The sequence below is a fragment of the Anomaloglossus baeobatrachus genome, chromosome 4 (genome assembly GCF_048569485.1).
Source record: "Anomaloglossus baeobatrachus isolate aAnoBae1 chromosome 4, aAnoBae1.hap1, whole genome shotgun sequence".
NCBI lineage: Eukaryota > Metazoa > Chordata > Amphibia > Anura > Aromobatidae > Anomaloglossus > Anomaloglossus baeobatrachus.
The window spans coordinates 623,758,200-623,774,589 of record NC_134356.1 but is presented as its reverse complement, the minus strand read 5'-3'; the positions used below and the strand labels follow the sequence as shown (position 1 = coordinate 623,774,589).

Here is a 16,390-nt window from a genome sequence, read left to right as displayed (position 1 = left end):
CAACACCTGGTTGATGGACGAGATAAGATCATTTACTAAGGCGTCCCCCTCAGGTGTATCAAGGTTAAGGGCGAAGTCAGGGTCAGAGCCCTGAGCTCCCACGTCCGCCTCGTCTTCCTGAGAGTCCTCAGGCTGGGATCCCGAGCAGCGTGAGGAGGCCGGGGAAGAGTCCCAGCGAGGCCGCTTAGCCGGTCTGGGACTGCGGTCCGGGCAGGAGTCCTCCGCCTGAGACCTAGGGGCTAACCTGGGAGCGCGCTGCGGCGCGGACCGAGAGGGGCCTGGAGGAGACAAGCTAACAGGGGCCGGGGCCTGTGAAGGGCCCGGTCTGGACTGCAATGCTTCAAGGAGCTTAGATGACCATTTGTCCATAGACTGTGCAATGGATTGAGAAAGTGACAGAGAGTTTCTCAGCGAAAGAGGCCAACACCGGTGACTGTCCCTGCAGCCTGCTCAGGGGGAGCAGGGGGATCTACATGAGCCGAGGGGCCCACAAGTGCCCGACGCTCCGGCTGAGCAAGCGAGGCAGGAGTCGAGCATTGCTCACAGTGAGGGTAGGTGGATCCCGCAGGCAACATAGCCCCACAAGAGGTACAGGCAGCGAAAAAAACCTGTGCCTTAGTAGCTTTGCTCCTTGTGGACGACATGCTGTTGTCTCCTAGGAGAGTGACCACTGAGGGTATATGGGAAAAGGGTATACAGCCTGACCGAACAGATAGATATATCTATTATATATATATATATATATATATATATGTATCTATTCCGGCACCCTAGGGGGACCAGCACCGGGTGACCGGTGTGGCTTACCGACCGCTAACGAGCTGAGTGTGTCCTCCAGATTCCCTGTCGTGGATCCCCCGGAGCTGCAGAGCTATGTCACTGAGAAGCATCCACCGGCAGAATGCCAAAAATGGCCGCCGGAGCTCTCAGGGGAGGAGTGGGGCCGAGGGCGGAGCCAGCAAAGAGCGGTAATCTGGGGTCCCCACAGTGGTCAATGAGGGGGGAGGGAGACATGCAGGATGCTCCAGCCCTCACATCCGACGTCATGTCGGTAATCCCGCCCTTACCCCTGACAGGCAGGCCCGGGGGCGGGATTTTCGCGACTAGGCCGCGGCGAAGCCGGGGACTAAATTTGAGGCCGCGCCCGACAAGCAGGCACGGTCGGCGCGGAAGTCCGTCGGGCTCCTCAGTTTTACAACTACCGCGGCTTCCGGGAAGAAGGTGCGCTCCCTGTACAGTCCCCCCATGGGGACACAGAGTACCTTCAAGTTGCAGGGCCCGGTCCCTGGGGTTGAAGAGGCTCTGGTCCGGCAGGTTCCACCAGGGGCTGCGGATGGAGCACGGTCCCAGCAAATGGATGACCGCTCAGGATCCCACTTCTCCCAGAGCCGCATAAGGGATGGTGAAGGAGACGGCATGTGGCTCCAGCCTCCGTACCCGCAATGGGTACCTCAACCTTAACAACACCGCCGACATAGTGGGGTGAGAAGGGAACATGCCGGGGGCCCCATCGGGGTCCTCTTTTCTTCCATCCGACATAACTAGTATGAGAATGCATGAGTGGATGTGTGCCTCCTTCCACACAAAGCATAAAACTGAGGAGCCCGTGATCCACGGGAGGGTGTATAGGCAGAGGGGAGGGGTTACACTTTTTAAAGTGTAATACTTTGTGTGGCCTCCAGAGGCAGAAGCTATACACCCAATTGTCTGGGTCTCCCAATGGAGCGACAAAGAAAAAAAAAAAAACAAAACAAAGAAAACTGTAGAATGTTGTAAATAAGTTGCAGCTGAGGGACAGGGGTCTTCTGAAACCCCCCAAAACACTATAAATGAAGTTGTCCGATTTGAAATACTCGGTTTTTAGCGCCCCTTTGCCCACTGTTCCTTACCTAGCTGCTCCAGCATCTTGTCACATTCATCCAGAACAAAGTGCTTGACGTTCTTCAGGCTGAGAGTCTTTTGTCTAACCAAGGCCAAAGTACGACCCGGAGTGCCAACCACGATGTGAGGGCAATTTTTGCGTATTGTGTCTTCATCCTTCTTGATGGCAAGGCCACCAAAGAAAACAGCAACCTAGAACCAGAACAGTAATGTAGAGACATCATGCTAATGGAAAAAAAAAAAAAAAAAAAAAAGAAAGTGTGCACACACAGAGGAGACGGTCCACCTCTCACCTTCACTGTAGGCATGTACTTGGAGAAGCGCTCATACTCCTTGCTGATCTGGAACGCGAGCTCCCGTGTGTGACACATCACCAGAACCGATACTTGGCCTTCAATCGCCTCGATCTGTTGAAGAGTGGCCAAAACGAAGACTGCGGTCTTGCCCATACCAGATTTGGCTTGGCACAAGATATCCATGCCAAGAATGGCCTGAGGAATACATTCATGTTGTACTGCAATAGGAAAATAAGACGTTATCACAAAGGATGGGCCACCATGTGCAATTGTCAGAATATGCTAAGTTACAAGGCTTAAAAGGGAACCTGTCAGCAGATTTGGTGACTATAAGCTGCGGCCACCACCAGTGGGCTCTTATATACAGTATTCTAACATGCTGAATATAAGAGCCCAGGCCACTCTGTGTAGAATGTAAAAAAGGGAATTTTGTTTACTTACCGTAAATTCCTTTTCTTCTAGCTCCTATTGGGAGACCCAGACAATTGGGTGTATAGCTTCTGCCTCCGGAGGCCACACAAAGTATTACACTTTAAAAGTGTAACCCCTCCCCTCTGCTATACACCCTCCCGTGCATCACGGGCTCCTCAGTTTTGGTGCAAAAGCAGGAAGGAGGAAACTTATAAATTGGTCTAAGGTAAATTCAATCCGAAGGATGTTCGGAGAACTGAAAACCATGAACCAAAAGAACAATTGAACATGAACAACATGTGTACACAAAAGAACAACCAGCCCGAAGGGAACAGGGGTGGTTGCTGGGTCTCCCAATAGGAGCTAGAAGAAAAGGAATTTACGGTAAGTAAACAAAATTCCCTTCTTTGTCGCTCCATTGGGAGACCCAGACAATTGGGACGTCCAAAAGCAGTCCCTGGGTGGGTAAAAGAATACCTCGATAAAAAGAGCCGAAACAACCCCCTCTTACAGGTGGGCAACCGCCGCCTGAAGGACTCGCCTACCTAGACTGGCGTCTGCCGAAGCATGGGTATGCACCTGATAGTGTTTCGTGAAAGTGTGCAGACTAGACCACGTAGCTGCCTGACACCTGCTGAGCCGTAGCCCGGTGCCGCAATGCCCAGGACGCACCCACGGCTCTGGTAGAATGGGCTTTCAGCCCCGAAGGGAGCGGAAGCCCAGAAGAACGGTAGGCTTCAAGAATCGGTTCCTTGATCCACCGAGCCAAGGTTGACTTGGAAGCCTGCGAACCCTTACGCTGGCCAGCGACAAGGACAAAGAGCGCATCTGAACGGCGCAGGGGCGCCGTGCGAGACACGTAGAACCGGAGTGCTCTCACTAGATCTAATGTGTGCAAATCCTTTTCACATTGGTGAATTGGATTAGGGCAAAATGAAGGTAAGGAGATATCCTGATTGAGATGAAAAGGAGATACCACCTTAGGGAGAAATTCCGGAACAGGACGCAGAACCACCTTATCCTGGTGAAAAACCAGGAAGGGGGCTTTGCATGACAGCGCTGCCAGCTCCGACACTCTTCGGAGTGATGTAACTGCCACTAGAAATGCCACCTTCTGCGAAAGACGTGATAAAGAGACATCCCGCAGCGGCTCGAAAGGTGGTTTCTGAAGAGCCGTTAGCACCCTGTTAAGGTCCCAGGGTTCCAGCGGACGCTTGTAAGGTGGGACTATGTGGCAAACTCCCTGCAGGAACGTGCGGAAGCCTGGCCAGACGCTTTTGAAAAAATACGGATAGCGCCGATACTTGTCCCTTGAGAGAGCCGAGTGACAAACCCTTGTCCATTCCGGATTGAAGGAATGAAAGAAAAGTGGGTAAGGCAAAAGGCCAGGGAGTAAAACCATTATCAGAGCACCAGGATAAGAAGATCCTCCAAGACCTGTAATAGATCTTGGCGGACGTTGGTTTCCTGGCCTGTCTCATGGTGGCAATGACATCCTGAGATAACCCTGAAGACGCTAGGAGCCAGGACTCAATGGCCACACAGTCAGGTTGAGGGCCGCAGAATTCAGATGGAAAAACGGCCCTTGTGACAGCAAGTCTGGGCGGTCTAGAAGCGCCCACGGTTGACCCACCGTGAGATGCCACAGATCCGGGTACCACGACCGCCTCGGCCAATCTGGAGCGACGAGAATGGCGCGACGACAGTCGGACCTGATCTTGCGCAACACTCTGGGCAGCATCGCCAGAGGAGGAAATACATAAGGCAGTCGAAACTGCGACCAATCCTGAACTAATGCGTCCGCCGCCAGAGCTCTGATCTTGAGACCGGGCCATGAATGCCGGGACTTTGTTGTTGTGCCGTGACGCCATGAGATCGACGTCCGGCGTTCCCCAGCGGCGACAGATCTCTCGAAACACGTCTGGGTGAAGAGACCATTACCCCGCGTCCATGCCCTGACGACTGAGAAAATCTGCTTCCCAGTTTTCTACGCCCGGGATGTGAACTGCGGAGATGGTGGAGGCTGTGGCTTCCACCCACTGCAGAATCCGTTGGACTTCCTGGAAGGCTTGACGACATCCGAGTGCCGCCTTGGTGGTTGATGTATGCGACGGCAGTGGCGTTGTCCGACTGGATACGGATCTGCCTGCCCTCCAGCCACCGATGAAAAGCCAATAGGGCTAGATACACAGCCCTTATCTCCAGAATATTGATCTGAAGGGATGACTCTACCGGAGTCCAGGTTCCCTGAGCCCTGTGGTGGAGGAAAACCGCTCCCCACCCTGACAGGCTCGCGTCCGTGGTGACCACAGCCCAGGTTGGGGGTAGGAAGGATTTTCCTTGCGATAGAGAATTGCGAAGGAGCCACCACTGAAGAGACGTCTTGGTTGCAAGGGAAAGACGTTCCTGTCGAGGGAAGTCGACCTCCTGTCCCATTTGCGGAGAATGTCCCACTGGAGTGGCCGCAGATGGAATTGCGCGAAGGGCACTGCCTCCATCGCTGCCACCATCTTCCCCAGGAAGTGCATGAGGCGCCTCAAGGGGTGTGACTGACCCCGAAGAAGAGATTGCACCCCTGCCTGCAGAGAAAGCTGTTTGTCCAGCGGTAGCTTGACTACCGCTGACTGTGTATGAAACTCCATCCCGAGGTAAGTCAATGATTGGGTCGGTGTCAACTTGGATTTTGGGAAGTTGATGATCCACCCGAACTGCTGGAGAGTCGCCAGAGCGACGGTAAGGCTGTTTTGACACGCCACCTGAGAAGGTGCCCTGACTAGGAGATCGTCTAAGTAGGGAATCACCGAGTGGCCCTGAGAGTGTAGGACCGCCACAATGGATGCCATGACCTTGGTGAACACCCGTGGGGCTGTCGCCAGGCCGAAAGGCAATGCCACGAACTGAATGTGTTCGTCCCAGATGGCGAAACGCAAGAAGCGCTGATGTTCGGGTGCGATCGGCATATGGAGATAAGCATCCTTGATGTCGATCGATGCTAGGAAGTCTCCTTGTGACATCGATGCGATGACCGAGCGGAGAGATTCCATCCGAAACCGTCTGGTTCTCACATGTCTGTTGAGTAGTTTGAGGTCCAGAACGGGACGGAATGAACCGTCCTTCTTTGGCACCACGAACAAGTTGGAGTAAAAACCGCGACCATGTTCCTGAGGGGGAACGGGGATCACAACTCCTTGTGTCTTCAGAGCGTCCACTGCCTGAAAAAGTGCGTCGGCCCGAGCGGGGGGCGGAGAGGTTCTGAAGAAACGAGTCGGGGGATGAGAGCTGAACTCTATCCTGTAACCGTGAGACAGAATGTCTCTCACCCATCGGTCTTGAACATGTGGCCACCAGGCGTCGCAAAAGCGGGAGAGCCTGCCACCGACCGACGATGCGGTTCGGGGATGCCGAGAGTCATGAAGAGGCCGCCTTGGAGGCATTGCCTCCGGCGGCTTTTTGGGGGCGTGACTTAGCCCGCCACGCATAGGAGTTCCTCTGGCCTTTCTCCGGCCTGCTGGACGAAGAGGATTGGGGCTTGGCGGAGGGACGAAAGGACCGAAACCTCGATTGTATTTTCCGTTGCTGAGGTCTCTTCGGTTTGGACTGGGGTAAGGAGGAGTCCTTTCCCTTGGATTCCTTAATAATCTCATCCAATCGTTCGCCAAACAATCGGTAGCCAGAAAACGGCAAACCGGTTAAGAACCTCTTGGAAGCAGAGTCTGCCTTCCATTCGCGCAGCCACATGGCCCTGCGGACTGCCACAGAATTAGCGGATGGCACCGCTGTACGGCTAGCAGAGTCTAGGACTGCGTTCATGGCGTAGGAAGAAAAAGCTGACGCCTGAGAAGTCAAAGACGCAACCTGCGGAGCAGAATTACTTGTGACCGCATTAATCTCAGCCAGACAAGCTGAGATAGCTTGGAGTGCCCACACTTCTGCAAAAGCCGGGGCAAAAGACGCGCCCGTGGCTTCATAGATGGATTTCACCAGGAGCTCTGCCTGTCAGTGGCATCTTTTAGCGATGAGCCATCTGCAACCGATACCACAGATCTAGCCGCCAATCTAGAGCTCAGAGAGTTTCTCAGCAAAAACGGCAAACTCTGTCCCTGCCGCCTGGACAGGGGGAGCAGGGGGGTCTACCTGAGCCGAGGGGCCCACTAGTGACCGAGGCTCCGGCTGAGCAAGCAAAACAGGGGTCGAGCATTGCTCACAGTGAGGGTAGGTGGAACCCGCAGGTAACATAGCCGCACAAGAGGTACAGGTCGCAAAAAAACCCTGTGCCTTAGCACCCTTGCTCCTTGTGGACGACATGCTGTTGTCTCCTAGGAGAGTGATCACTGAGGGTATATGGGAAAGGGTATACAGCCCGACCGAACAGAAATATATATATATAGAATACGTATCTATTCCGGCACCCTAAGGGGACCAGCACCGGGTGACCGGTGTGGCTTACCGACCGCTAAAAAGCGGAGTGTGTGTCCTCCAGATTCCCTGCCTTAGGTCTCCCAGAGTTGCAGAGCTCTTTCTGGTAATCCTCCACCGGCAGAATGCCAAAAAATGGCTACCGGAGCTCTCTGGGGAGGAGTGGAGCCATGGGCGGCGCTAGAAAAGTGCGGGAATCTGGGGTCCCCACAGTGATCAGTGAGGGGGGAGGAAACATACAGGATGCTCCGGCCCTCACAACCGACGTCAGGTCGGCAGTCCCGCCCTTACCCCTGACAGGCAGGCCCGGGGGCGGGAGTTTTGCTACTAGGCCGCAATGAAGCCGGGGACTAAATTTAAGACCGCGGCCGACAAGCAGGCGCGGTCGGCGCGGAAGTCCGCCGGTCTTCACAAATCAGCAGCTGCTGCAGCGTCCGGGAAGAAGGCGCTCCATGCACAGCCCCCATGGGGACACAGAGTAGCTTAGAGATGCAGGGCCCGGTCCCTGAGGATGAATAGACTCCTGTCCGGCAGATTCCCACAGGGGCTGCGGAGGGAGCACGGTCCCAGTAAATGGATGACCGGTCAGGATCCCACTTCTCCCAGAGCCGCTAAGGGATGGTGAAGGAAAACGGCATGAGGCTCCGGCCTTTGTACCCGCAATGGGTACCTAAACCTTAACAGCACCGCCGACATAGTGGCGTGAGAAGGGAACATGCCGGGGGCCCCGTGGGGGCCCACTTTTCTTCCAACCGATATAACTAATATGAGAATGCATGAGTGGATGTGTGCCTCCTTCCACACAAAGCATAAAACTGAGGAGCTGTGATCCACGGGAGGGTGTATAGGCAGAGGGGAGGGGTTACACTTTTAAAGTGTAATACTTTGTGTGGCCTCCGGAGGCAGAAGCTATACACCCAATTGTCTGGGTCTCCCAATGGAGCGACAAAGAAAAAACACTTTATAATACCCACCTAAACGGTTGCTGCGGAGCAAATGGGTGTCTCCATTCTCCGGTGCCTCCTCTTTCGGCTATCTTTGTCCTCCTTCTGAAGCCTGTGTGCATGGCGCATCCTACGTCATACACACTCGCCGATCCCACGCAGGCGCACCACAATACTTTGATCTACCCTGCTCAGGGACCTCAATGCCAGCGACTGTGTATGACGTAGGACGCGTCATGCACACAGGCTTCCGAAGGACGACAAATCTGGCCAAATGAGGAGGCGCCAGCACCGGAGACACCCATATGACGCAACTATGCCGCACTTATCTTCAATCCCTGCACTTTGCTTCAGTACCTCGCACGCCCATAACAGCGCACTGGTGGTGGCCGCAGCTTATAGGCACCAAAACTGGTGACAGGTTCCCTTTAATGATGAAAAGGGGGGGGGGGGGCGGGGTCAGAGACTCTTGACCAAACCTCCCCCTCTGCTTCCAGTTTATCATTAGGTCCCAATAAGCAGAAAACAGGGTTTCTGACCACCATCCGAACAGAGTAGCAGTGAGCAAATTGGACCGTCAGTCCATTCACCTTCTGCAAGACTGGTGGAGAAAGCATAGCTCTGACCCGCCTTCTCCAGCAATCCCAGTGAATGAATGAAATGGCCATGGAACATGTGAACTGCACCTTCAATTTGCTGATCGGTGCAGGTCACATACGACGCTGTATATTAATGGGATTTCTGATTCCACAGGTTTCTCCCAGGTAAAATAATAAAGCCTATACTCCCCTCGTATCAGCACCATTCCAGCAGTGCCGCGGCTCACATGGGGTTATGCGAATCCCACGTCCAATCAGCGCCGGCTTCTCCCCGCTTTCGGACCAAACAAATAATCAACAGGAAGTGAACGCTGCAACTGCGCTCACTTCCTGTTTAACTTGTTTGGTCCAAAGGCGGGGAGAAGCCGGCATTGATGGGACGTGGGACATCATAACCCCACATGAGCCGCGGCACTTATGTAATGGCGCCGATATGAGAGGAGAGTATAGGCTTTATTATTTTACCGGGGTCAAACATGTGGAATCAGAAGGGGTCGTCCCAGTAGTTAACCACTTTAACCCCTTCAGCCCCCAGCCTGTTTTCACCTTAAAGACCCGGCCATTTTTTGCAATTTTGACCAGTGTCACTTTGACAGGTTATAACTCTGGAACACTTCAATGGATCCTGGCGATTCTGAGATTGTTTTTTCGTGACATATTGTACTTCATGTCAGTGGTAAATTTAGGCCGATATGTTTTGCGTTTATTTGTGAAAATTTCGGAAATTTAGCGAAAATTTTGAAAATTTTGCAATTTTCAAAATTTGAAATTTTATGCCCATAAATCTGAGAAATATGTCACACAAAAAAGTTACTAAATAACATTTCCCACATGTCTACTTTACACCAGCGCAATTTTTGAAAAAAAAAAAAATTTCCGTTAGGAAGTTAGAAGGGTTCAAAGTTCATCACCAATTTCTCATTTTTCCAACAAAATTTACAAAAAAAAATTGTTTAGGTACCACATCACATTTGGAGTGATTTGAGAAACCTAGGCGACAGAAAATACCCAAAAGTGACCCAATTCTAAAATCTGCACCCCTCACTCTGCTCAAAACCACATCCAAGAAGTTTATTAACCCTTTAGGAGCTTCACAGCAACCAAAGCAATGTAGATGAAAAAATGAAAATTTTACTTTTTTAACACAAAAATGTTACTTTAGCCATAAAAATTAGTATTTTCACAAGGGTATCAGGAAAAATGCATCATAAAATGTATCGTGCATTTTCTCCTGAGTACGCAGATACCCCATATGTGGTGGTAATCAAATGTTTGGGCGCACGGCAGGACTCGGAAGGCAAGGAGCGCAATTTGAATTTTTGAGTGCAAAATTAGCTGCACTCATTAGCGGACGCCATGTCGGGTTTGAAGACCCCCTGAGGTGCCTAAACAATGGAGCTCCCCCACAAATGACCCCATTTTGGAAACTAGAGCCCTCAAATATTTTTTCTAGATGTTTGATGTGCACTTTGAACCCCTGGGGGCTTCACAGAAGTTTATAACGTTGAGCCGTGAAAAGAAAAAAAAAATTTTTTTACCACAAAACTGTTGCTTCAACCAGGTAGCTTTTTTTATCACAAGGGTATCAGGAAAAAATGCACCATAAAATTTATGGTGCATTTTCTCCTGAGTACGCAGATACCCCATATGTGGTGGAAATCAAATGTTTGGGCGCACGGCAGGACTCGGAAGGCAAGGAGCGCCATTTCACAGCAAAATTGGTTGGAATTATTAGCGGACGCCATGTTTCATTTGGAGACCCCCCTGAAGTGCCTAAACAATGGAGCTCCCCCACAATTGACCCCATTTTGGAAACTAGACCCCTCATGGAATTTATCTAGCTGTTTAGTGAGCACTTTGAACCCCTGGAGGCTTCACAAGCGTTTGTAATGTTCAGCCGTGAAAATATTTTATTCTTTTTTTTACCACAAAATTGTTTTTTCAAACAGGTAGCTTTTTTTTCCACAAGGGTATCAGAAAAAAATGCACCATAAAATGTATTGTGCAATTTCTCCTGAGTACGACGATACCTCATATGTGGTGGAAATCAATTGTTTGGGCGTACGGCGGGGCTCAGAAGAGAAGGAGCGCCATTTCACAGTAAAATTGATTGGAATTATTAGCAGACGCCATGTTTCATTTGGAGACCCCCCTGAGGTGCCTAAACAATGGAGCTCCCCCACATGTGATCCCATTTTGGAAACTAGCCCCCCCCCCCCCATACAAAAAAAATTAGTTTGGCGAAATAAAAAATACAGACATCAGTAAAAAAAAAAAAAAAGAAAGAGCGCCTGCCACTAAGACCAGTGCCAAACGTGAGAGCAATGCACGAGTCTCGTATCGCATCATCCACTGCAGTCTGGAAGCGAGCAACTGCGCTGGATAATGCGATGCGAGAGGGCGGGGCGGCAGATGAGAAAGAGCGCAGCGGATGGAAGATGGGAAAGGGCGCAGCGGGTGGAAGATGGGAAAGGGCGCAGCGGATGGAAGATGGGAAAGGGCGCAGCGGGTGGAGGAGCGGCAGAGGATGGGAAAGGGCGCAGCGGATGGATGATGGGAAATGGCGCAGCGGATGGAGGAGCGGCAGAGGATGGGGGGGTGAGATGGGGATACCTACCTTACAGGATGGATCTAGGCAGCAGAATCACAGCAGACAGAAGAGGCAGCAGATGAAGGAGGGTGAAAAGGATGGGAGAGAGCAGGCAGCAGATCAGGGAGGGGGGCAGAGTCTGATGGGAGGGGGGAGGCAGCACATGGAGGGAGGGGGGAGGCAGCACATGGGGGGGGGGGGAGGCAGCACATGGGGGGGGGAGGCAGCACATGGGGGGGGGGAGGCAGCACATGGGGGGGGGGAGGCAGCACATGGGGGGAAGGCAGCACATGGGGGGGAAGGCAGCACATGGGGGGGAAGGCAGCACATGGGGGGGAAGGCAGCACATGGGGGGGAAGGCAGCACATGGGGGGGAAGGCAGCACATGGGGGGGAAGGCAGCACATGGGGGGGAAGGCAGCACATGGGGGGGAAGGCAGCACATGGGAGGGAAGGCAGCACATGGAGGGAGGGGGGGAGGCAGCACATGGAGGGAGGGGGGAGGCAGCACATGGGGGGGGGAGGCAGCACATGGGGGGGAGGCAGCACATGGGGGGGAGGCAGCACATGGGGGGGAGGCAGCACATGGGGGGGAGGCAGCACATGGGGGGGAGGCAGCACATGGAGGGGGGGAGGGGGGAGGCAGCACATGGAGGGGGGGAGGGGGGGAGGGGAGGCAGCACATGGAGGGGGGAAGGGGAGGCAGCACATGGAGGGGGGGGGCAGCACATGGAGGGGGGGAGGGGAGGCAGCACATGGAGGGGGGGAGGCAGCACATGGAGGGGGGGGAGCCGATTAGGTGCAGTGGCAGCCGATGGAGGCGGCGGCCGATCGGGTGCAGCGGAGGCTGAAAAAGGTGGGTGCGACTGAAAGGGGACGGTGGCGACCAGGGACAGCGGCGTGGCGGGCAGCAGAGGTGGATCGGCGGGCAGGGACAGCGGCAGGAACAGCGGCGTGGCGGGCAGGGACAGCGGCGTGTAAAGCGGCGTGGCGACCAGCGGTGGATCGGCGGGGAGCGGCGGTGGATCTCGGCGGGGAGCGGCGGTGGATCTCGGCGGGGAGCGGCGGTGGATCTCGGCGGGGAGCGGCGGTGGATCTCGGCGGGGAGCGGCGGTGGATCTCGGCGGGGAGCGGCGGTGGATCTCGGCGGGGAATCTCGGCGGGGAGCGGCGGTGGATCTCGGCGGGGAATCTCGGCGGGGAGCGGCGGGGGATGGGGGTGCTATAACTTACCGATGGGCACCTGCAGCGACCGCTCTCATCAGCTTTCACGGACGGAGTGAAGCTGAGGGTAGCGGTGACGGCACAAGATCCACAGTGATTGGGAGAGATCGGTCACAAGGCCGGTCTCTCCAATCAGAGCTGGGGGCGGGTGAAACAAAGTTCACCCAGCTCCAGCCAGTCATCAGTGCTACAGCAGCACTGATTATGGCTGGATTGCAATGTGTTAGCCATTTTCAATGGCTGACACATTACAGTGACTGTAATTGGCTGAGCGGCGTTCGTCAGCCAATCACAGCCTCTGTAGGTTCGGGGAGGAGGCACCACCCCTCCTGAGGTCAGGCAGAGGTCCCCTCCTTCCCGAATCCACCGTTTAGGTAAACAAATTTCACTCCCAGGGGCTCCGGGACCGCGATTTCGCCAGGACGTACTGAGTACGTCATGGGTCGTTTAGCACCATGTGACCATGACGTACTCAGTACGTCCAAGGTCGTTAAGGGGTTAAAAAAGAGGATACCGCACTAACAGAACTGTGCCTCCTTTATTCTCCCATTCCAGAATGCGGATCCCTACTAGTCACAATGCTGACCTACCCCAGTGCTATGCTATCGTCTTCTCTTACTCCCATAGACGGGAAGCCACTTATGTAATAGAGTGGATATAGAGGAGGTTGCATGGACTACTGCAAATAAGCGACTCCTTCACCTAACGTAATCACAGTCATGAGCCTTTAAATCACCCAACCTACCTTCAGACGGGTGCTCGAAGCCACAGTCCACAATGGCCCGCAGCAGCTCTGGCTTTAGCAAGAAGTCTCTGAAGCCGGAGCTATGGATGGACACGTAGGAGCCTTTAACCTCCTTCCTGCCGGCTGGTGCTGGGGTCTCAGTGGGTGCCTGCGGCTCGTCATCTTCTTCATAGTCCAACAGCTCGTTCTCAACATCTTGTTCCGTCATGGTGTTGACTGCAAGACAAGTTATACGTTACCAAACCATCAATAGAAAGGGAGTAATACATGGCTGACAGGATCTGTCACATACGCAGCTGTCACCAAGGTCTGGCCCACATTAAAGAGGTTGTCCACCACTTTTACACTGATGGCCTATCCTTAGGGAAGGTCATCCCTGATCAGCTGCTCTGTGCCATTGGCAGCAGCAGATGGCCAGAAATGCTCAGTTCTGGAGGTGCCCAATCTTCTGATGGGCAGGACCTTTCCGTGGCTGCTATCTGTAGAATGCAGACATTGCTTCCTCACGTGACGCAAATGATGGAGCCACTTTATATAACACTACTATCTCTGCAGCTCTTAAATTAGCCGCCCCCCTCACACATACCAAAACTCGCACACTAACAGGCAACCTTGGCACACGAGCCAGACTAAAGAACTGAGACGGACTTCCAGAATTGCTGAACGCAGATGGAAGAGGTCTCATTCCACTGAGCACTTAGTCACAGACAAACAGGCCCTCACCACTTTCAAGCCTGCACTCACTGCTGAACAACAAACCTACTTTACATCCCTCATATCCTCTCTTTCACAACCCTAAACAACTATTCAACACTTTCAACTCTCTCCTCCTTCCCCCAGCACCACCTCCCTCTCCTCTCAGCTGAAGACTTTGCCTCTTTCTTCAAGCAGAAGATTGACAACATCAGAGCAAGCTTCGGCCCACAATCACCACGGCCCCTCATCATAGCTACTCAGCCTTCTTCCTCCAAATCCAGCTTCTTGCCCATGACAGAAGATCATATTTCCACTCTACTCTCAAGATCACATCTAAATCACCTGTGCACTTGACCCGCTCCCGTCACATCTCATCCCCAACATCACCACAATCCTCATCCCAGCCCTAACCCATCTCTTCAACCTATCACTATCAACTGGTGTATTCCCTTCATGCTTTAAACAGGCTTCGATCACACCCATCCTTAAATAGCCCTCTCTTGACCCATCCTCTGTGTCAAGCTACCGCCCCATATCCCTTCTCCCTCAAAACTACTGGAGCAGCATGTCCATTTTGAATTCTCCTCATACCTCGCCTCCTGGTCCAACTTTGACCAGCTACAATCTGGCTTCCGACCGCATTACTCTACTGAAACTGCCATAACTAAACTCACCAATGACCTAACTGCCAAAGCCAAGCGACACTACCCTGTCCTCCTCCTCCTGGACCTGTCCTCTGCCTTCGACACAGTAAACCACTCCCTCCTACTACAGATTCTCTCATCTCTGGGCATCACAGACTTGGCCCTATCTTGGATCTCTTCATACCTAAGGCTATGTGCGCACGTTGCGTAACTGCATGCGTCCTGCGTCCCCTGCACAGTCTATGGAGATTGTGCAGGGGCCGTGCGCACGTGGCGTCTCAGAGCGCAGCGCTTCGGCTACTGCCGAAGCGCTGCGCAAAAAGTAGTGACATGTCACTTCTTCCGTGCGCTTTGCCGGCAGCTCCTGCTCTGTCTATGGCAGGAGCTGCAGGCAGAGCGCACGTTCTCGCCGGCACCATGCGCTTCAGAACAGAGCTTTTCAGCTGCGCTCTGAAGCGCACCTTTTACGGTGCTGGGCTAGTACGCAACGTGCGCACATACCCTTACCGACCGAACTTTCAGCGTCTCACACTCTCACACCACCTCCTAATCCCACCCTCTATCCGTTGGTGTCCCCCAAGGTTCAGTTCTTGGATCCCTGCTGTTCTCCATCTACACCTTTGGCCTGGGACAGCTGATAAGAGTCCCACGGCTTCCAGTATCATCTCTATGCTGATAAAACACAGCTCTACCTCTCTGGACCTGACATTACCTCTCTACTAACCAAAATTCCACAATGTCTGTGCTATTTCATCCTTCTCTGTGCGACTCCTAAGGCTATGTCCGCACGTTGCTTTTTACCTGCTTTTTAGCTGCTTTTTCAACTGCAGCGTTTAATGCCAAAATGGATGTGTTCTGCTTTTCAAGCAAAGTCTATGGGAATTTGGGTTTCTTGTCCGCACTTTGCAGTTCAAACTGCAGCCTTTTTCAGGCAGAAATTTGGACAAAAACTCAGCTTTGCAGTGCAAAACCCAATTGGCAAAAACAACTGACATGTCAATTGTTTTTGCCATTTGGGTTTTGCCCTGCAAAGCTGAGTTTTTGACCAAATTTCTGCCACAAAAAGGCTGCAGTTTGAACTGCATAGTGCGGACAAGAAAACCAAATTCCCATAGACTTTGCTTGAAAAGCAGAACACATCCATTTTGGCATTAAACGCTGCAGTTGAAAAAGCAGCAAAAAAGCAGGTAAAAAGCAGGTAAAAAGCAACGTGCGGACATAGCCTAAAGCTTAACATGGACAAAACAGAATTCATTGTCTTTCCTCCTCCTCACTCAACTCCAACAAGCCTTTCTATTAATGCAGAAAAAAAAAAGAGGATGTCCAGCTCTTCAGGCAAAGAATCACGTCTTTATTTCATCATGCAGACACAGAGAATGACATGACCAGCACTACGCGTTTCAGGTGAAAACACTCACCCTTAATCATGATCATGATTAAGGGTGAGTGTTTTCACCTGAAACGCGTAGTGCTGGTCATGTCATTCTCTGTGTCTGCATGATGAAATAAAGACGTGATTCTTTGCCTGAAGAGCTGGACATCCTCTTTTTTCTGCATTTCATTGGGCTGTGGCAGTGCCTGTCCGTGCTCCAGGAGGGAATCGGGATTGAGCTTTACACGGTGAGCTGATTCATATAAATTGGGCCTTTCTATTAAACTTGATGGCTGCTCGCTCTCCCCAGTCTCACAAGCTCATTGCCTTGGAGTAACCCTCGACTCTGCTCTATGCGCCAAGCCACACATCCAAAACCTCTTCACCTCATGCCGCCTACAACTCAAAAATATCTCCCGAATCCGTGCTTTCCTTAACCAAGAATCAGCAAAAACATTAGTGCATGCCCTCATCATCTCCCGCCTCGACTACTGCAACCTCCTTCTCTCTGGCCTCACTTTCAACAGTCTTGCACCCCTCCAATCCATCCTAAACTCTGAAGCCCGCTTAATCC

The 16,390-nt window shown here is 52.7% G+C and overlaps 1 protein-coding gene across 1 annotated transcript in view; it reads right to left on the bottom strand.

Annotated features, from left to right (window-relative positions):
* Positions 1-16,390, bottom strand: part of LOC142304188 (ATP-dependent RNA helicase DDX39A) — a 69,177-nt gene that overhangs the window by 28,511 nt on the left and 24,276 nt on the right. Inside the window, exons 2-4 of the mRNA XM_075346316.1 lie at positions 13,105-13,320; positions 2,175-2,395; positions 1,890-2,073 (exon numbers count right to left, since the gene is read on the bottom strand). Of these exons, the coding sequence (XP_075202431.1) occupies positions 1,890-2,073; positions 2,175-2,395; positions 13,105-13,312 (613 nt within the window). The 5' untranslated portion in view covers positions 13,313-13,320. The remainder of the gene's footprint in view (positions 1-1,889; positions 2,074-2,174; positions 2,396-13,104; positions 13,321-16,390) is intronic.